The sequence below is a fragment of the Caretta caretta genome, chromosome 6, assembly GCF_965140235.1.
Source record: "Caretta caretta isolate rCarCar2 chromosome 6, rCarCar1.hap1, whole genome shotgun sequence".
Classification (NCBI taxonomy): Eukaryota; Metazoa; Chordata; order Testudines; family Cheloniidae; genus Caretta; species Caretta caretta.
This window is the reverse complement of record NC_134211.1, coordinates 108,328,048-108,349,200: the sequence shown is the minus strand read 5'-3', so window position 1 is coordinate 108,349,200 and position 21,153 is coordinate 108,328,048. Positions and strand designations below refer to the sequence as shown.

Below are 21,153 nucleotides of genomic sequence, written 5' to 3'. Positions count from 1 at the left end.
TTCGCAGCAGCATATCGCTAATACCGATATATACCATAGATGTCTGCATGGTGTTTTATAAAGACACACATATCACATCCTTCAGGGCCTAAGTCATGATAACAATCTGCCATTGATTCTCTGGAACCAATGATTCTGCATGTAGGCCTGGTCTACACCATCTTTTGGTTGGGGGTGTGATTTTATACAAATCCAGTTAAATTGGTACAGCCCTCTAGTGCCGGCATGGTGAATGCGCTACTGGTATAACTGCATCCCTACTAGGGGGCCGTACTGCTTTAGCTGTATCCGTTCCTAAACCAATACAGTCGCAAGAGATTTTTAAGAAGTATTCATTTGCAAATTGGATACTATTAATTTAGGCTTAAATAGAGACTGGGAGTGGCTAAGTCATTATGCAAGGTAGCCTGTTTCTTCTTGTTTTTTCCTACCCCCCCCCCCCTCCAGATGTTCTGGTTTAACTTGGATTTAAACTTGGAGAGTGGTCAGTTTAGATGAGCTATTACCAGCAGGAGAGTGAGTTTGTGTGTGTATGGGGGTGGGGGGGATGTGAGAAAACCTTGATCTATGCAGGAAATAGCCCGACTTGATTATGCAAAGAGTTGTCACTTTGGATGGGCTAGCACCAGCAGGAGAGTGAATTTGTGTGGGGGGTGGAGGGTGAGAAAACCTGGATTTGTGCTGGAAATGACCCACCTGTTGATCACTTTAGATAAGCTATTACCAGCAGGACAGTGGGGTGGGAGGAGGTATTGTTTCATATTCTCTGTGTGTATATAAAGTCTGCTGCAGTTTCCACGGTAAACATCTGATGAAGTGAGCTGTAGCTCACGAAAGCTCATGCTCAAATAAATTGGTTAGTCTCTAAGGTGCCACAAGTACTCCTTTTCTTTTTACCAGCCCGTAGGTTGTCTAATACCCCCGCGCAATTCGGGGCGGTCATCAGCAGACTGCATAAGGCTCGAGAACCGCGGCCTTGGCCGACTCAAGGGCAGGCGGGGCGAAGGCGGAGCAGTTGCTGCACAAGTATAAGAACGGCCAGCCTGAAAAAAGCCCTTTGTCCGCCCGCCCCGGCTGGCATCTTGCACGGCAGCGAGAGGCACTGCCCCAAGGCTGAACGCCGGGCCCCAGCCCGGAGAGGAGAGAACACAAAGCACCCTCCAGCCTCTCGGCTTCTTTGTCTCCGCCACTTCCACCCTCCTCCCCAAGGCATCAGCCACCCCCGAGGAGCCGCCAATCGGCAGCCAGGCGGAGGGCTCGGCCGGAGGGGTGTTGTCTCGCCCGCTGCCGCTGATTGGAGGCTTCCGCTTCCCCATAAGGCTCTGTCTCCCCCCTCCTCGCAGCAGCGGCGTCAGAAATAGAAAGGGCGAGAGCGGCGCTGGGGTGGAGGTTGCGCTGCGCAGGGCTGGAACGTGCGCCGGGGGGCCGCTCGCTGCTGCTAGCGCTGCCCGGGGGAGGCCTCGCGAGTCCCTGATCTCGAGCCGCCGACCCCCACATCCAGCCCCTGCAACCCCGAGGGACTCGGGAGGCCCGAGGAAGCCGCCGGAGCGGCAGCTGTGGTGCCCCGTGCAGCGAGGGGGGAGCGGCAGCCGCACGCACCGGGCCTGCAGCAGGGGGGCCGCGGAGAGCAGGATGGCGCTGGATTTCCTAGCGGGATGCGTTGGCGGTAAGAGAGGAGCGAGGCTCCCCAGGCGCTGGGGCTCCGCGCGCGGATTGCTGCAGTGATCCGGTTACATAAGCGGCTGCCAGCAGCGAGGGGCAGGAACCGAGCCAGGGGCGCTAGGGCCTGATCCCTGCCGGGGGCGCACAGCGAAGGGACCACGCGCTGGGGCAGCGTGCCCGGTGCCGGGGCGCAGAGCAGTGGGTGGGCATGGGCGGGGGGGCGCACAGGAGGCGGGGGTGGATCAGGCTCTCCCCGCGCCGGCCGGGGAGAAGGATTCCAAGCGCTGGCGGGTCCTTCCCCCGCTCTGCAGGCTGCTGGCGTGGCAGCTTCGCTCTGCCAGCGCCGGGAGCTTCACGCCTCCGCTGGCTCCGCGCGCCCTGAATGGCTCCGGCTCTTTGGTAGGGGCCGGGCTGGGCCATTGTCTCTGCCCGCGGTTGCAGGCTGGAGCGTGCGCGGAGCTGGAGCAGGAGCAGGGTTGTGAGTCAGCGCCCAGGAGTCAGGTTTCTTCGCGGAAACGGGAGTTCTGCTCCGTCCAGGGGCCGCCAAGATCAAAGGGGGGAGCTCGAACAATGAGCTGCACTTCTGTCCCCTCCCCGCGGACTGAGCATCACACTCTTCTCCAGAGCTGCTCCCCAACCCGGTCACCACTTCTGGCGCACGTCCTAGGAGTCCCCTCACCTCCCTTCCCCCCCAGAACGGCCGCCACCACTCCCCCCTCCCTCCCAGCCACCCCACAACGTGCAAACCCCTGTGCTGAATCTGCAGGTGTTCCTTGTGCGCGATACACACCCCGTGTAGCTCTTCCACTGCCTGACCACATGTACAAAGCACACAAAGGGAGCTCTCATTCCTGCTACATCACATTGATGGGAAACGTGCCTAGATGTGGCATTAGATGCTTTCTTAACCTTAAGTACTTCCCCAGGAGAGGATGAAAGGGGGAGGCCCTGCAAGGGGGTAGGATATGGCAGGGTATGGCACCCGCTTGGCAATCTGTACTTATGTTTCTTCACAGTTGTGCGCAGCCCCTAACATCTGTGCATGGAGTTGCTTGCCTGCCTCTGGCTATAGCTGTGAACTCCAGAGAGCAAGAGATCTTATCTCTGCAAGAAAGAATAGAGGCTTTTTCATTAACAAGTTAACGACTAAGGATCAATGTGCCATCTGTTTGAATAAAACAGTGCAAGTGTAACCTTTAGCTTTCTCCCTTGGAAGGGATGTTTAATGGTTAGCTGACTGAGGGTAGTAAAACCTTTACATAGAACATAGAGATGGGAGGGGAAAACACTATTGGAATCCACTGCTCTGTAAATGAAGTATATAGTCATGCGGTAGGGGATGTGCTAGATATTTAGCACCATACCTCCTATTTTATACATCAGAATTTTATACAGGATTTAAATACTTAGGGTTAGATTCACAAAAGGACTTAAACACCTAACCCACAACAAGGCTCCAGTGGGATTCACAAAATGCCTGCTCAGCTGGCCCCTAACCCTGTAGCAGCCTACAATTACTCAGCACTCAGGGTGGAGAAAAATCAATTATTAAAAAAAATGTGGTTTTGTTTTTTTATTTTATTGAATTGAATTTTTGATAAAATGCCTTTTGAGGAAAAAACCTATCTAGAGATGGTTTTAATTAAGATCCATTATAACTCAAAGATATCTCATCATAGAATGGGGATTATAAATTCTGATTCTATGAGACAATATCTTCATGTAATGTTTAAGAAATTTTTTGAAAATGAATTCCAATAGTTCATGGATTAGGGACCCAATCTTAGGGGGTTCCAGGGGTTTCTGTATAGATTATTTATGTTAATCTTTCTATCTACCCACTGGGATTCAGTGCTAAGTCTAGAAGATACTATCTGAGATGCTTAGTTTTGCAGTTCTCAGACTCTGGATTTGTGTCTCCAGAGATAACATGCTTGTTAACAGCAAAAATTATTTTAAATATATAGAGGTGAGAAATAACAGACCTCAACCCTATTGTCCCTCTGCAAATTTGTGTACACAGAGTCAGTCCCTTACCTCTCTCTAAAAGTGAAAAGTTTCAAAAAGTTCAATGAATAGAAGATTGTTGGAGGCGGAATAGATCTGGACAAGGAGAAGAAGTCTGGAGATAAACGTGAGATGGGAGGGGTAGGCAGTAGAAACAAAAGTGAAACTGTTTGAGCAGACAGAAAAGGAGTACTTGTGGCACCTTAGAGACTAACCAGTTTATTTGAGCATAAGCTGTAGCTCACGAAAGCTTATGCTCAAATAAATTGGTTAGTCTCTAAGGTGCCACAACTACTCCTTTTCTTTTTGCGAATACAGACTAACACGGCTGTTACTCTGAAACCTGTTTGAGCAGAATATTCCAGAAATCTTGAGGTCTTTCTGAGTGTAGCCTTCATTTATTTGAGATCTACCATACGATTCTCTCACTAGAAGGGAAAACCAAAATGGTAGCAGGGCTTAAAAGAGACCCAGTTTGGGTCTCCTCTGTCTCTGAGTTGTGAAGAATATGTATAACAATTGACAAGAATGCACTTTTATGTAGAAATCCATGATTAAATTGAATTTTCAGTTTGATTTAAATCAAATCCACCCTGAGTCAGCACCTAAGCTTTTGCAGTAAAAGTTCTCTAGGTGCCTATGTTTTTGCCTTTGTGTTTGCTTGCTGCACCAAGGCACCTGGACACCTAAGCCTCAGTGCAATGCTATGACCAGCAGCAGATGTTCCTATCCTACATTGCCACTGACCTAATTTGGTAAAGCATGCCCAGACCTTGTCTACCAGGTCCGGCCGCTATAGGGGAGCTTACACAAAACAGCAAGGGTTTTTTAGGCCAGTGGTTAGGTACCCACCTGGGCTGTGGGATACCCCTAGGTCAAGTCCCCCTTCACTTAGAGAAAGTATTTGAACAGGGATCTGCCCTCCTCTCCGGTGAGTGCTCTAGTCAGTGACCTAGGGTATATTCTGATGTGGGGCTTCCTCCATCTCTTCTGGTGAAGCTATTCCACTGTAGATAACTACTGAAAGACTCATCAGTGCTTGGGACTGGATTGTGAGGGTCCCACGTCCCAGGTTTTGCCAATAAGGCCACAGAGTCATATATTTTCTCTCTCTCACCCAGTGATTCTTTCATATTTATCCACAATGGAATATCTTACCACAGGTGAGAGGTAGCCCCACATCAGACTGTCCTGTAACCCAGTGGTTAGGGCACTCACCTGAGAGGTAGCAGATCTCTCAATTCTTTTTTCCCCCTCAGATGGAGGGGGACTTGAACCAGGGGTCTCCCACATTCCAGGTGAGAACTTTTAGCCCAGTGGCTAAGGTAATGAGGGAAGTTCTCTCTCCTTGCTTCTTACTAAAACAGCATAGGCACCTAACACCAAGAGAGGGCAGCTGAGAATCCCAAACAAAGGGAGGTGTCTTACTGCAGCCTAGAGTTGGGCCCTTATCTCCAAGAAAGGGGCAGAGCTTATCACAGGGCACTTGGCTTCGGATTGGCCCTTGGCTAGGTTAAGTGAAGAGCCACCTAGTATGCTGGGTTTTTGTGACTCCTATTCTTAGGCGCCTGTCTCTCCCCATTCATTGCATAGGAAGCCTAGGCACCAAGCTCAGGCTTTGTGAATCCCAGTGACTTTCTAGGTACCTGCGGGTTAGGCATGGCAACACTCACTATCACCATGCCTGCTCTGCAGGAGCATTTGACGCGTAGGCAAGCCCTTAATGTCTAATGGTAACTAGATGAGTAAGGGTAAAGCCATCAATCATTTTTAAAGAACTTTGTCGCTGAGTTGTTTCTGGTGATGAAGTATGAAAAAAATACTTTACGTGCTTCAAAATAGTAGGCAAGGAACCTTATGCCCAGGCCTAATCACACTGTAGTGAGATCTCTTCACTTCATTCAGTTAGGACTCAAGCAAATTCTATCAGGAGTACTGTGTTGCAGCACTATTTTCCACCACATCTGGAAAGACTGATGTCAGCCTGTTCTTACAAGAATGTTTGTTTCAGTTTTGCTCCTACCCAGTAAAGATCATATATACCTGACAGTCCCTTCCACTTCAAGACAATCACTTCTACATGGACATGCCTGTGGTACCACAATATTTGCCTGCTGGGGATGACTGACTGTAGATTTTAAGACCAGAAGGGATCATTAGATAAAATAACCAGACCTACTGAGTAGCACACCACAGAATTTCACCCTTTCTTTAGTCCAGTGACTTGTTTGACTAAAGCATATTTTCCAGAAAGCTATCTAGTCTTAATTTGAAAACATCAAGAGATGGATAATCCACTGCTTCCCCTGGTAATTTGTTCCATGTGTGGCTTGCCTGTAACAAAGTGCACCTAAAGTTATACCTAGAGTTATCTGCTGTAGCGTTGGATTGCTGTAAGGGGAAAAAATACTAGCTTGTACAACCATAAAACTGCCATTTATCTTGTTGCAGGTGCTGCTGGGGTGCTAGTAGGACATCCATTTGACACTGTTAAGGTGGGTTGATTTTAAACAGGTTTAACTTCTGCACACTCCAGGCAGAAAGTAGTGCAAAAGTATTTACAAGGGAAAAAATGCAAACACCAGCATTTCAGAAGCGTAAGCCTGATGGTCCAAATCTTGAAATAATCCTTTTCAAGTATTCTTCTAGACTTGCTGAAGTCCCAGAGCTTTAAAGCAAATGAAAATCATTTCAATGTAAGATTAAAACCAGAAACAGGACAGGGTTTAAACTTAAGAATTTAGATCCAGGCTTGCTTCCCTGCAGCTGTTTATCACTGACATCTAAAACTGCCTGTACCCTCTCTCGTAATTTAAACTTATTTTGTTATGGGCTGGAATTTTTCATTTAAAAAAAAAAAAAGCTTTCCTATTCACTGAAAGCATTCATTTGTTTGTTATATTGGCCAATAGTCCTATCATTAGTGAACAAAATCAATTAACTGCATGAAGCAGCAGTTTCACAATTTGACACATTGTTTTGGGCTTTTTTCTTTCTTCCTCTTCAAGGAATCCTTTTACCTTTCCTAGCCAGAATTGATTTTCCTTTGAGACACTAATGATTATCAGCTGTATGTATTGTATGCAGATAGGCTGAGATAGAAGACATATTAGATAAAAGGGTAGTATTTTCAGAATTGGCTATGTCTCTTGAAAAGTCAACGAGGCTTAGCCCTGGTCTACACTTGAGGGGTGGGGGGGGGAGATTCGACGTCAGTTATGTGAATAGCGTAGCTGAAGTCGGCGTATCTTAGGTCAGCTTACCTGGCCGTGAGGACGGTGGCGACTCCACCACTGCCACTCCCCTGTCGACTCCACTGCCGCCTCTTGCGAGCTGGAGTTCGGGAGTCGATGGGGAGCGTGTTCGGGGATCGATCACTAGCCGCCAATTTGGCAGGTAGTGAAGACCTGCCCTAAGTGTCTAAGTCACTTTTCAAAATGGGATATAGGCACTTTGAGAGCTTTACTCTGTCTAGTCATCTGTAAAGGCAGAATATAGTCTCCCAATAGAAGATGTACCCAGAACTAAATTAACATACTGTACTTGATAACTTTCTCCTCTACAGAGCATGCCATCTAACATTATACTTTTTAAGTTCAGGACAAAGCTGGATATCTAAATGCAATAAATAAGGGAAATATCTGACTGCTATTAAGGGTGTGCATCACCCTATTTTAGCCACATGGTTATTTATTATTGAAAAGCTCTCATATTACTGGGTAATAAGTTCCTATAAATCCAATGCAAGCTGTTCTAATATAAAGTTAAATACTTCAGGATATGTTAACCTTCGCTATTAAAGAGATTCAGCTGAATTTCACTAAACACATTCTCATTGATTGTATTACTTGGATTTGCAACTATTTTTAGAGTTGGTGCCAGAGGAAAAGTACTACAGCCCCACACCTACACAGATTTAATCACATGCTTAAATTTATGGCTTGTGTCTAGTTTAATTGACAAAAGTGGAACTACTAAAATACATGCTTAACTTCAGGTTTTGGGAGATGCTTAATTTTTATATCCTCTCAGTAGTTCCACTGACTTAAGCAAGTGCTTAAGTCTGAAGGATTGATGCTCTAGTGTTGAATATTGTAATTTTTTTAAATTAAGCATTATTTAATGCACAGTGAGAGCTGGATTGGCCGTAGACTAACTGGCATGACAGTTCAATGGAGTATTGTCAATTTCTGTAATTGTTTTAATAGTTGTTGCTTTATTAAATCCAGGGTAATTTATTTTCTTAGTGGTAGAAGGAAATAGGGAAGGCTATCTTTTCCATGCTGGAGAATACAATATAACCAGTATTTGTATAATCAGCCAGTGTAAACACTAGTAAAGTGTGGGGAAAACTAAGAATTTGTAACCAATCTTTAAAAAGAGAGAACTGTTTATAAAATGCTGTCTTTTGTGTGTTCTGAGATTAACTCTACAGGACTGATGAGGATTAGATGATTAATTGGATTGCCTTTATTTATTTATTTATTTTATTTTTAACTATACTAAAGTGTTAATACAGTAGCTTCAAAATGAGGAAGCTGCACCAGTAGAGCCAGAATTCTGCTTCCTTCTCAACTTTTCAACCTTTTTGCCAGTGATCATGCTTCATAAGGGCAAAAACATGGGGGAGAGGGAAGGTGGGATGGCGGGGGAGGGGATGGTGGAAACACATAGGATAAAGAATTAATTTCTAAATCATGCTAAAACAAATCAAACTGATTTTGAGTCTAATCTCAAAAGTGGCAAACTCCCTTTCCCTGGTTTGTTGATGTAATATGTAAAATTGCTTTGTTGCTTTTAACTGCCTTTACTTTCTGAGCTAGGGGCTGTCTTCATTAACAGCAAAAGTGTTACTTTGTTGTAGATGACAGATAAGCCTCATCACTGGAGAGTTACCTAGTAAGTATAGACCAGGTGAACACTTCTGTTTCTCTCAGTCTTAATTTATTCCAAAATGTATGATTAGTTCAAACAGACAACCTTATATAGTTTTTAAACTGATGTGTCCCATTACTAGTGTTCTGAATTGGAGGGAGTGGGGTATGAGAATCCCTTTTTAATGGGAACATTTAAGTCTTTTTTGTTTTCTTCTGAAACTCTTTCTGGTGTGCATTTCTCACCAGGTGCTTAAGGTTGTGCACAAAGTGGTTGTGAAACTGGATCTTGGGCACACTTTCAATTGATCTGTTTCATCTGCTTCTTAAATTTGGAGGGCATATGTTTAGCTTAGACGTATCTAAAATGCACCAAACTTGTACATACGAAATATTTGCACGCTTTTTTTTTTGCTGCTCACTCTTTGGTATCTTAAAACAAATTTTCAGTAACTTGAAATTGTGAAATGAAGTTACTTTTGGGCCAGCCTGTTTAAATCACCATGAACTGTCAGATACAGGAAGGAGGAGGAGAAGAATTTATCAGCAGATCAATGACACAGTATAATTTTGTAATAAAATCCACCTCTGCACAGACTTTTTTAAGCCAAATTACATAGCATAAAAGCATCAAACTTTATTTTCTGCTCAAAATATTAAAATGTGGCAGTGAGCCATAGATAAATGCAGTTTATCAAGCATTTACCTCCACTATGCCAGTTAACACATCTCTGCCCTGACTAGTTCTGACATTAACAATTGAAGTGTCTTTAAAAGGCTGCCATTTAAAAAACAAACAAAATCCCTCCCTTCACCTCTAGATTTGGTGTTTTTAGGCCCAATTATACTGGCCTAAGGTTTGAGAGGTAGTATTCAGTCCTGTCCAGTGATCGGTTCAAGATCCAATATTTCACAGTTAGGGCTAGAAACTGAAGCTTTATACCAAGGGTTCCAACTTGGATACAGAGCATGCTTTTGGTAGCTTTTATCTGCAAACACTTACGTACAAAAAAGTTATTGGGCAATGAAAGGTCTTAAGTTAAAATAAACTTAAGTTATTTTCTTTACTTCCAAGGCCTATACAGTTGGGACTCATTGTAAACAAGGCAACTTGGCTTTACAGCCGGGGATATGAAAAATAGAACCAATAAAATTAAACCGATTGCTCTCTTATTCATGATAGTGAAGTATACAATTTATTGGCACTGCTTGCAATGAGCTTCATAGCTCACTTAACAGCTCTGCTACTTTTAACAATCCCAAACTCAGGCTGATAAATCCTTTACACCACACTATCACCTATTCAGTAATCTGTAGGAAATTAAGAGGCTATGATCTCTTTAAATCACATTGTAAACTTAGTTGAGGGTGGTTTGTAACTGGTTCAATATCTCACTCTGTACTGCAGTATTTTAACGGTTTCTTCCCTGGAGTGAGTTGTCTTGCCATAAGGCAGGCAAAAAAGGGTATTCTTGTGCTTAGATAGTTCAAACCATCTTTTGTTTTTAAAAAGTGACCCTTGACGTTTAGTTTGCATATTACATCGTCTAGTATTTACTTTGAGGAAAATACTAATATTTAACTTTTGAAAGTAAATTTTACTGTCTCTTTAAAAGTGAAAACTAAATATGAAACTTGAACAAAAAACTAACAAGGCCAATATCCTTTCCTGACCTGTATGTTGCCTTCACTATCATAGATATTCTGCTGTTGCTGTATGCATGGGTCTTCCATTGACACCAGTGGGAGCTTTAAGCAGATAGGGAGAACAGTTATGGGGGTCAATAATCCATCATGCAAATTGGCGAACTACAGTATCTAGAATTAAAACTTCTTTTAAAAACCATGTTTTGCTTTGAAATTGCAGCATATTGGATAGCTTATAGGTATCCCCTCCCCAAAATGCTTACAACCCTGCACTCTGATAAACAAAGACAAAGTTCTAGCTTTATCATTCTAGCCAGAATCAATGTTAGTTACTGGAATATGGCTTTTTACATGTGTGTATCTGAGTTTAAAAATGTTTTTAAAGTGCAGGAGACACATTTGATCCCCCCCACCCCACCCATAATTTAAGCCTTAAAGGAGTGGCCTATAAATACATGAGAATATGGGGCCTTCCTCTAACACCCTACCCCATCTGACTCCACACACAGTTATGGTGGCATCTTCCTGACCAAAAATATACTAAGGGTAAAGTGCATGTTACATAGGGAATATATATATACAAATCAGTAAATAAAGATCACTTAGAGCACTGTAGCTTAGAAATATGCTTTATAAAGCTTATTGAAATCTTAAGTTAGCATTCTGCCTTTATGGAAAAAAGAGGAGGAGAAAAAGAAAAGCAGGCCCAGGATTTAAAGAGTCTTGTGATTTTTTTGGGGGGGGGGGTATGCCCAATTTGAGACACCTTAGCAGTTCCTGATTTTTCAGAAAGTGCTGAGCACCTGTGAGAAAAATCAGACCTTCTTAAGGTGTCTTAAGTTGGGCATCCACAAACACTAGCCACTTTTTGAAAACCTTGATCCAGACATTCTAAAATTGTTCATTTGAGGACTGTTAGTATGTCACTGGCCACATTTCATGCCTAATTTGTAGATCAGTTATAAAAATTCTCCATTACATCCCAAAGCGTTGACAAATCATTAACATCTAGATTAAGAAAGCGTTGGTTTTTAGCGTTGGTTAAACCTATAGCCACTTTTCACTGTATTGCACTTTCAAATTGGCTAAATATTTCCCATTTGTTTTGTAAAAAGGACTTAGTTTAATGAATGCTTCCCCCCAGGTTTTATCATCATCTCAAAAGCAATCAACTCTGAACGTCTCTTTAAAACGATTTTACATTGCCGTTATGGCATTCTGGAATCTTTACTGTGCGCTTTGTGTAGACATTACTATAATGTACCTCCATATATAGGTACCAACACTAGTGTACCAGTTACATCAATATTGCCATACAAATAATTTCTTCTCACTAAACTTCTTGTAGGTGCGTCTTCAAGTACAAAGTGTAGAGAAACCTCTCTACCGTGGGACCTACCATTGCTTTCAGTCTATCATAAAGCATGAATCAGTAAGTAGCTAATTGCTGTTTTATACAAGGATAAATAATGTATTTAATGCGATTAGAAAAACTATGAAATGATAGTGTTTTACATTGATCTTAATTGAGCTCCAGATGAAATGTGAGAGTTTCACATCAGGACAGGTTAAGAATTTGCACCAAAACTTTTCAAACCTGGTTGTCAAAGCACTGAAATGGTTTGTAATCCAGATGTCGAATGCATAAACAAGATCCAGTGCTTGGAAATTGAAGTCAACAAAGTTAACGCTTTGGAAATAAGATACAATTTTAAAAAAAGGAAATTAACAATTGAACATCTTAAATCCCTGTGGAGGGCTCATCACTAGGAGCAGTGGTCCCCAGACTGTAAGGCATGCGCCCCTAGTGGGGCATGGAGAAACTTCAGGGAGGCATGTTGTGGCCTCTGGGCCAGTCCCCACAGTATGGTGTGGAGGCAGCACAGCAGCTCTGCTCTGCCCCCAGATGTAGCTCCTCTGCTGAGCCAGCTGCATTAATGGAGTGGGTGTAGACAGAGCCCACTATTAGTAAGGGGGGGGGAGCGTGACAGGAAAAATTTGGACACCACTGACTCAAAGTCTTTAAACAAGACATGATGTCTTTCTGCAAGATGCTCTAATTCAACCACAAGTTATTGGGCTGGATACAAAAATAGTGGCGTGAAATGTGTGGTATGTATAATACAGGAAATCGGATGAGATTATCATAATTGTACGTGCGACCATTAAGTAAATTCGAGAACTTTAAACATTTAACTGACCATGTTCTTATGCTGAAAGATGCTTTTTGGAGTTCTAGCTGTTGATCAAATTACTGCTTAATGCAAACAGAAAATGTTGTACTTCGTAGGGAAGCTCTCTGTCTGCCACCAGCCACCTTGTTGAGAGGTTAGAGCAGGGGTGGGCAAGCTTTTTGCCCTGAGGGCCACATCGGGGTGTGAAACTGTATGGAGGGCCGGGTAGGGAAGGCTGTGCCTCCCCAAACAGCCTGGCCCCCACCCCCCCTCAAAACCCTCGACCCATCCAACCCCCTCTGCTCCCTGTCCCCTGATTGCCCTGCCCCCTATCCACACCCCTGACAGGCCCCTGGGGACCCCACCCCCTATCTAACCCCCCCTCCCTCCCAAACCTCCACGCCATCTAACTGCCCCCCCCCCCGCCCCTTATCCAACCCCCTGCCCCCTTATCATGCAGCTCAGAGCAGCAGGAGCTCGCAGCCCCAGCGGAGTCAGCCATGCTGCCTACACAGTGGCATAACTGCAGGGGAGGAGGGACAGCAGGGGAGGGGCCGGGAGCTAGCCTCCCTAGCCAGGAGCTCAAGGGCTGGGCAGGAGCTCAAGGGCCCGCAGACCGTACTTTGCCCACCTCTGAGTTAGAGCAACAGTTGTACAAGAGCTGAAGAGAAGCTTATTTTCTTAGAAAATCATTAACGCTATTCTTAAACAGCATTTTGTTTTTAATTTATTTCCTAGGCATTTGGACTTTATAAAGGTATTGGGTCACCAATGATGGGACTTACCTTCATTAACGCACTTGTGTTTGGCGTTCAGGGAAACACAATTCGTGCTCTCGGAAAAGACACTCCTCTAAACCAGTTTCTTGCAGGTTCGGCAGCAGGAGCCATTCAGTGTGTGATCTGCTGCCCTATGGAGTTAGCTAAGACAAGAATGCAACTTCAGGGAACAGGTGAATACAATCTAAAGTCAAAGAATTACAAGAATTCTCTAGATTGCTTGCTTAAAATCTACCAAAAGGAAGGTTTGAGAGGTATCAACAGGGGCATGGTGTCCACATTCCTAAGAGAGACCCCGAGCTTTGGCTTTTACTTCCTGACATACGACTCTTTGACCAGATACCTAGGCTGTGAAGTGGAGGACAGTTACATCATCCCCAAATTGCTGTTGGCTGGAGGCATGTCAGGAATTGTATCCTGGCTGTCTACCTATCCTGTGGATGTGATCAAGTCCCGGCTTCAGGCAGATGGAGTCAGAGGAGTTGTTCAATACAATGGAATTCTGGACTGCGTTAGAAAGAGTTACCATGAGGAAGGTTGGAAGGTGTTTACAAGAGGTCTTACTTCTACACTTCTCCGAGCTTTCCCTGTCAATGCAGCTACTTTTGCCACTGTCACGGTGTTTCTTATGTATATGAGGTCAGAGGAGAATCTACGTGACTGTGAGGCAGGTCCAGCAATCCAGCAGCCTTCAAGCTTGTGAAATCATTGTTCAGTGATTTAACACGTCTGTTACATGTTTATTTTCTGGAGTTAATTTTACTTGGCTTATTTTTGTAAACATTTTATCTATAGAAATTGTGTAAATAAATTTTATCTGTATAAAGGCTGTTACTTAGAATTTCATCTCATCACTCCTGTAAGCAGCTTATTGCCTTTATAATGATCAAAATGTGTTAATTCAGGCAATGTAGGGATCTGACTTTAGAAACATACTGTACAGACAGTGCTGCTATATCGCTATGTATGGTCTGGAGAATCTTATAGTACCAGAAACCAAGTTTTCTTCCAATCGTGTTTTGAATGACCAAGTCGATCATATTTGAATACAAAAGAGCATTTTTTTTATTTGACAGGGACACCTGTAGCCTTCATAGAAGTCATGGTTTATTATGCTGGAGATGTTACAGAGATAAGGCTTAAATGTTTAAGACATGAAGTAGCCTTCAGCTAGCTGTGGCTTTTTTTTTTTTTTCCTTCCCCTTGGCTTTTGTAAATTTCAGTTTAGTTATTTAAGTAGCCAGCCTAGTTTATTAAAACTTGATCTGTTCCATAACTTCTCACTTCCTTCCTTCTATACACACATGTATTTCTTTTTTCATTGTACTTAAAAGGAGCATTTGAATCCCACCTACATTTGTTTCTTTAAATTGCAGAGTTAAGGAGACTCAAGGCAAGTGAGCTTGATGGCATGATTTGCTTTTACCTTCAACTTTATTCATTTTTGTGTGTGCATGGAATGTGTTAACTAGCTTTAGTGCAAGCAACTTTCATTCTTCTGGAGAGGTTTATGTAATTACATGCCACTGCTGGCCATTCGCAGAACAGGCGATATGGCAGTCAGTGATGTGTAATACAAAGTCTATTCTTTTACTGCTCAAATTGTTACATGTATTAAACTGTTGGGTCATCACTTATATAGTCACTTTTTTTTTTTAAATATATAGTGGTGAAAATACACAGTGGCATAGAGGTGGAGGTTCCATTCCACACCATGCAGTGATGGATAAGGGTGTTATGCTGAAATGCCTAAAAGGGGATTAGGGTTTGATGGTATTATATTAAGTTCTTATACTACACTGTCCTGATTTACTTTGTGTGTTTGGTTACAGCACATTGGAATAAAGTCATACTGAAAAGGGTTCTGGAGAACCTTTTGTAACATTCACCAAGTGTTATATTTATAGCAGTGTGCCCAAAAGGGGATTGCTTTAAACAAAACTATTCATGTTGGATAATAACCACGATTGCTTGGCACAAACAGATGGAGGGGAAGCATGTTAAAAGCATCAAGCTTGCTCAGTGGATGTTGAACATGTTACACTTCTACTTGGGACAGGTGCAATATGTATTTCTATTTTTTTAAGAAGAAACTTTCAGTTTATAGCATTTTGTACTGTAACAAAATATGCTGGAGAAACCTGTAAAACTGGTATGTCTCTTTATACCTTGGAGGTATGTTGGATGTTTTGGTGCCTACTTGCACTGAGATTCAAACCATGTGAAACATGTCTAAGCTGTATATGCGTAATTCAGAGCAAAGACAATTTACACCTTTGTACAGTATTCTGTATTTACTGTAATAAACTTAGGGAATAAATTTTTTTTTTAAATTGACACCAGTCCTCTGCTCTCTTTATAAATAGAAGTGAACCTCTATTAACTTCTGTATTTAAACACCCTTTTGATGTGTCTAATATACCTAGCTTCCAAATGGAGTAGAAGATGCACTTTTCTGCCTGAAGGAAGCTATTTTCCACACATGCTACTGATAGCCCATTGCCATAGCTTTTGCTGTTTTCAGCATGAGTGTAAAAGCTGAGCTAAACTGATCTCTTTAAAACAGCAACATTTTAAGGTGTGTTTCAAGCTGCTTACTAACTGCTTTTTCTTTATGGCCAGAAGAGTAGGGTGACGAGAGACCCTGATATTAAGGGCTTTATCTTAGATCCAGCTACACCATCTCTCTTCTTCCCCCCTACCCCCCAATTCTTTCACTCATCTGTAGGGTGACTAGTTAGCAAGTGTGACAGGGTACACAGTACCTCCTTACACAACAGCTCTGGGCCTACTCTTCAGTGTTTTATTGATTTCCTTAGTCTTGTTAACTGTGTTAATTCTCCAGAACGATGCAGGCTTGCTGATGAACAGAGTTAAGTTCTGATTGTGCAATCAGGGGTATTGATGCGTGAGCCAGAAATAAGTTTGATTTCCAGATTCATGTGCAAATGTGCAGGGCTAGTCATTTTTTGGGGGCGTGAAAGCTTTTCTAGTAAAGTGAAGCAAACTCATGGAAGAAACACACTGAGAAGTCAGTAATGTTGCTTTTTCAGAAGTAATAATTGTTTAAAAGGGATATATACAGTTAGAACATGCTGTTACTGGGATTCCTCCCAACACTTAATTGTATTATAATTAAAATGCCTCAGCACAGCTTCTTTACATTCACCTAAAGGAAAAATAGATCTGGTTACAGGCTAAAAACCTGACTGACTACAGGCTGCACTTCATGGAAATGAAAAAGGGCATGATGTTGCAGGATAAGAGATCCTCTTGAGATGAGCAGGTTTCTGATGTATGTTATCTAATAATTCCTACCAGCAATGGAGTTATCTCCATGGCTGTTCACATTTCCTTATATTTCATGATGCTTGGCAAAGGGAGGGTCATGTTTGGCTTAGCACAATTCACCTGTAGTTGGCTCTCCCCAACCACAGGGAAGACTAACTGTTCCTTTTCATTACTAACCAGTTTGACTAGAACTGCTCCTCCTTTCCCTTTACTGCTCTAGGAACCAGCCATGATCTTTGAACTATTGTCCAGGCTGCCATATTGCTTTAGTTATCACAGCAGTAGCACCTTGGAAGTAGCAGGGAAGAAGCAAGAGGGAGGTGGTTTGAAGGGACAGCATACCACGCTGCTCAAACCACACACTTGCAAAGCCCTCTAGGAATAAAAACTGAAATAGAATTCCAAAAAAAAAAGTGTAATACTGCTACTACTGTGGTGGTGAAGGCAGCCATCTTGCTCCAGTGAAACCAGTTGCCAATCCATCTTGAATGCCAGTTAATTGACAGAGTGGGTGAGGTAATACCATTTATTGTGCCAATTTCTGTTGGTGAGAGAGTGCTGCTTTCAACCTTGCTGCTTTTCTTCAGCTCTGTGGAGGTTCAAAAGTTTGCTCAATACCAGGTGGATGAGGTAATATCTTTTATCTCTAGTATCCTAGGACCATCAGGGCTACAACAACACTGCACACAAGGGTAGCTATTTGACAAACATTGTGCTATTAAAGCAAGTTAGGCAACAGCTTAAGTCCTCTCAAGGGGATTCATGGTATTTGTGTCACAAATGATTTCATTTTCCTGTCAGGTGTTCACATACCAAGCAGTAAATCAGGATTATTAGATAATTGGGCACACATCTCACCAATAGCATACTGTGCCTTCATCCAGCTGAGATGGAGACATGCACCAGCAGTTAACAGCAAGCCCATTCAAGGTCTACATCAGAATATAGCTCATTGCTCTAATTGTTTAAAAGAAACCCAAAGAGTCCTTGGAATTGTGTGTAAATTAATCTTTCCCCTATAAACAGTTCCTAGTAGCTGAACACTGGCCCTAGTTCTCTCTTCTATTTTTATTAGCTTTCCCTTGCAACCTAGTGTAACAAAATGGGTGAGAGGGGGGACAGAGAATTTCCATTTAAAATAAGTTTAGGTTTTGGCCACTAAAGCAAATACTACCACCTACCTTTTTATATAGAGTTTAAGCTGTAGATCTCAAAGTGCTTTACAGAGGAGATAAGTAGCATTAGCACCTCACTGACCCCCTTTTTAGAAAGAAAGGGAACAATTTAAGCACTGGTTTAGGATACAAAACTGAATTAAAAGGAAACCCTATACTCTCATTCCATGGGAATGCAACTGTTGGAATTATTTCCTTTCTTTCACCCATTTAACATAAGGCAGATACACACTCTTAAGTAAGCAAGACCCAATAGTGGACATCAAAAAGGCCAAGCAGGCCCCCTCAAACATTGTTATAGATAATGGGGTGCTCTCAACTCCCATTTTTACTTATTGAGCAAAATATAATGGCACATTTGTCTTACGACTTATTGTTGGGATGCTCCTTATTTAAAGGGAATACAAATGTCAGATCCTTAACCCTTGTAAAGGCAGCTCTTAGAGGTGGATGAGAACATGAGTGTTGGGGCAGTACTTTCTAACAAATTTCTACTTCAAAAGTTTCTCTATCCCAGTAAAATCTCAAATTGGGTTTAGGGAATATACTGCTGTGTAGATTGGTAGCCTTAGATGAAAGCTGTTCTAAGGTGCTCTAACAGACCTCCTTCCTTACCCCTGGCCAATAGGTAAGTAATTATCCCTGTTTTACAGTGGGAAGGGGAGAAGCAGAGCCCATTTCACTTGTGTGTCAAGGACCCACTGCAGTCAAACAGAGGTAGAAATAAAACCTAGGACTCAACTCCCAGTCCTCTCCTCCAACCCCCAAGAGAACAGTTCCTTGATACTACTATTGTTTTTGATGGAATACAACAGCAACAGGTACCTACAGTTAATGCAAGAGACAATCACCCAAAGTGGTGGTGGGACTAAAAAAAGACCAGTCTGTCCAGAGACCTTAACAGATGAGGTCTTTTAAACTAGTTTAATTTGGAAATTGTACATAAACAGTTCTTTGAGACAAGTCACCCTGTCTAAAATAAAATACTGATGGAACCCTAAAGTACTATATTTCATGAAGCATTTGGAGGTCAGCTGTGGAATGTCCTGGCTGAATTCTACTCACTTATCAGATCTTTCATCAAAATATCATGGATTCACTACTACTCTATAGCCATCCTCATCTCCTCCTTGTCCTTAAGATTGTACTCTTACAGTTATTTTGTACAGCTCATGTTGAAAATGCATGAAAAACAACAAAAGTAGTATGTACCTAATACAAAAGTGTTGTTCACCTAATACAAGTAAGGTAACAGACTGGGTAGAACCAGGCAAGGATTCCTTTTCTCGTGAAAATGATTGATAGTATAACTAGTTCAAGACTGGTTTTCAACATATTACTTAGAGGAGGCGATGTACTATTTATAACCATGCATAGGTCAGCACTTACTGCCATGGTGGTATGGTGCCATATGCAAGGGCTGGGTTATGAACCCTGAGTAGATGGGTTTTAAGTTTCCCATTCTAGCCTCACATCAGTATATCACACAGTTAAGTTTGGTCAGCTAGTATTGCAAAATCATCTTATTTCAAACTAGTTTGGGACCAGAAGTGGAGATTGAGTTCTTTACTGGACCTCTGGGACTTTGGCTTCAATTGTCAGCAGCCTCTGGGCCATGTACCCCTCTCTGTGCCCCGCTGCTGCAGCCCAAGCTGGGGCAGTGCCTCAGCCCTGTGGCTTCAGTGGGTCTGGAACAGGATTGTGCCGCCCCCTCCTCCTTTATGGCAGTAAGGCTGGGGCTGTCAATCCTCCACCCCTATGGAGGTCCAGGTGTCATTCCCTAAAAGTCATGGATAAGTTAGGGCTCTTGTGAATGTGTTTATTGCCCATGACCTCAGTGATTTTTACTAAAAATTACCATGACAAAATCTTAACCTTAAATATTAGGTACAAACCATAGCAAGGACGATCCTTAAATACCCATTTAACACTCAAAGGGAGAACAGCATGGGAAAGCAACAATTTTTCCAGTTTCACATTGATTCCCTTGCTGAAAGCCAAATACCACGAAGTTGCCTATCAAAGGTCTGTGGAAATAGAGTAGAGTAGTTTGGCTTCCATGTTCGAGCATTCCTTTCAGTGAACCCAGATATCACAGCCTCTGATGTAGCACACATTAATGCCAGCTAATGGCATCTCATTGGTGCTCGGTTATTTGCTCTGACAGGGAACTAGTAGTTTTTCAGTTTCACAACCAGGCCTCAGACTCCTGGATGGTTACATAAATTGCTCTGGTCTGAATTAAAATGTGTTAGCTTGGTAAAATGGCTACAACCAAACATTCCCACTCCAGCAGCCTGGCAGCATGTTCTATCTCACCAATGTACAAGTTACTTACTTTGAAGTTTATCTGGTGAGTTTTTTGGGCCTTTTGTTGGGAATCCAGAGGGTAAAAAATTGGTGGTCTGCTAACATGCACTGCTCTAGCATTAAGTGTCTTGGACTGTGGCCAACAGTCCTCAGAAAGCTGGTAGATAACATGGCGCTAATTTAGCACCTGGAAAAAAGAAGCAAAATTATAATTAGAAACAGATTTAAAAATTTTATTAAAACAAATGTTAAAATTATATAATACATAGGTTGAGAAAAGAGTGTCTGCACATCTGGGTATAGTGCTTATATTATCCACAAATAAAAAGTTTGTTTTTAAAGTCAAAAGATACATATCGTACATAATCAGCAACAACCCAAATGTAGGTGAATGAATTTACGGCACTCCAGGTCATTCCTCCGGATATTGCCAATGTCCGGTGAGGTGTTCTGTGTAGATGTCCCTCAACCACCTGATGGCATCCAACACCATAAGTTGCCGCATCAGCCGAGCGTAGCATCGACCGACTCCACGTTCTCTCAGCACTCACTCGTTACAGGGGTCTCATGCACCCATGGCTCCGATGATCAGCATGTGAGTTTGGACCTCGTCACCCTCTCAGGGTGTTGGCCAGAGGGGTGTATTTCTCCAGCTTTCGAGATTGGGTGTCATGGAAAGCCAGGGTCCTGTTTTCGAAGGGCACTGTGACTTTGCTAATATTACTTTCAGTTGAGCAACTGCTAACAATGACACAGGGAAGTGGAGAGAAAGGCTGTCTGTGGGATTACGAATTGTTCACGAGACTGAATATTGAAATGTGATCCTCCAATAAGAAAATGCTTGATAAGCTGCATGTAGTAAAATCAGGGCCTTAACCTGTACTGCTGTACAGAACACCTTTTTGTTAAAGGGCAAGATAGTCGCTTGTGACAGGGTGTCAGTATTTGCACCCCACTAGCAAGCACTGATAATGCTGGGAAAGAGTTAAGTGGGTTCTAATGACTCATTGGGTCCTGTCTAGACTCTAAAAAGGGGAGGTGTATTTAGCAAACATGTTAACCAAATAAGTTGTTAAAGCGTTAGCTAACACTTCTTTGTCTACACTACGTTAAGTGGTGTGTGATTACCAAACATGTTAGCTAACACTTGTTCAACACACACCTCATTCTTCTAGATGTAGAGGCAGGAAGCCTCAATGACATACAAGGGAGATGGGAGTGGCTTAGGCTCTAG

At 42.7% G+C, this 21,153-nt stretch overlaps 1 protein-coding gene across 2 annotated transcripts; it reads left to right on the top strand.

Annotated features, from left to right (window-relative positions):
- The first annotated feature begins 1,331 nt into the window (after positions 1 to 1,331).
- SLC25A29 (solute carrier family 25 member 29) lies at positions 1,332 to 15,480 on the top strand. Of its 2 annotated transcripts, XM_048854673.2 has the most exons (4): positions 1,332 to 1,666; positions 6,121 to 6,164; positions 11,539 to 11,622; positions 13,103 to 15,480. In XM_048854673.2, the coding sequence occupies exons 1-4, from the start codon at positions 1,633 to 1,635 to the stop codon at positions 13,844 to 13,846; spliced, it is 906 nt and encodes a 301-aa protein (XP_048710630.1). In that variant the 5' UTR covers positions 1,332 to 1,632; the 3' UTR covers positions 13,847 to 15,480. The 2 variants fall into 2 exon arrangements, with proteins under 2 accessions (XP_048710630.1, XP_074985970.1); XM_075129869.1 differs by lacking the exons at positions 1,332 to 1,666; positions 6,121 to 6,164 and adding an exon at positions 6,170 to 8,568.
- The last annotated feature ends 5,673 nt before the right edge of the window (positions 15,481 to 21,153 follow it).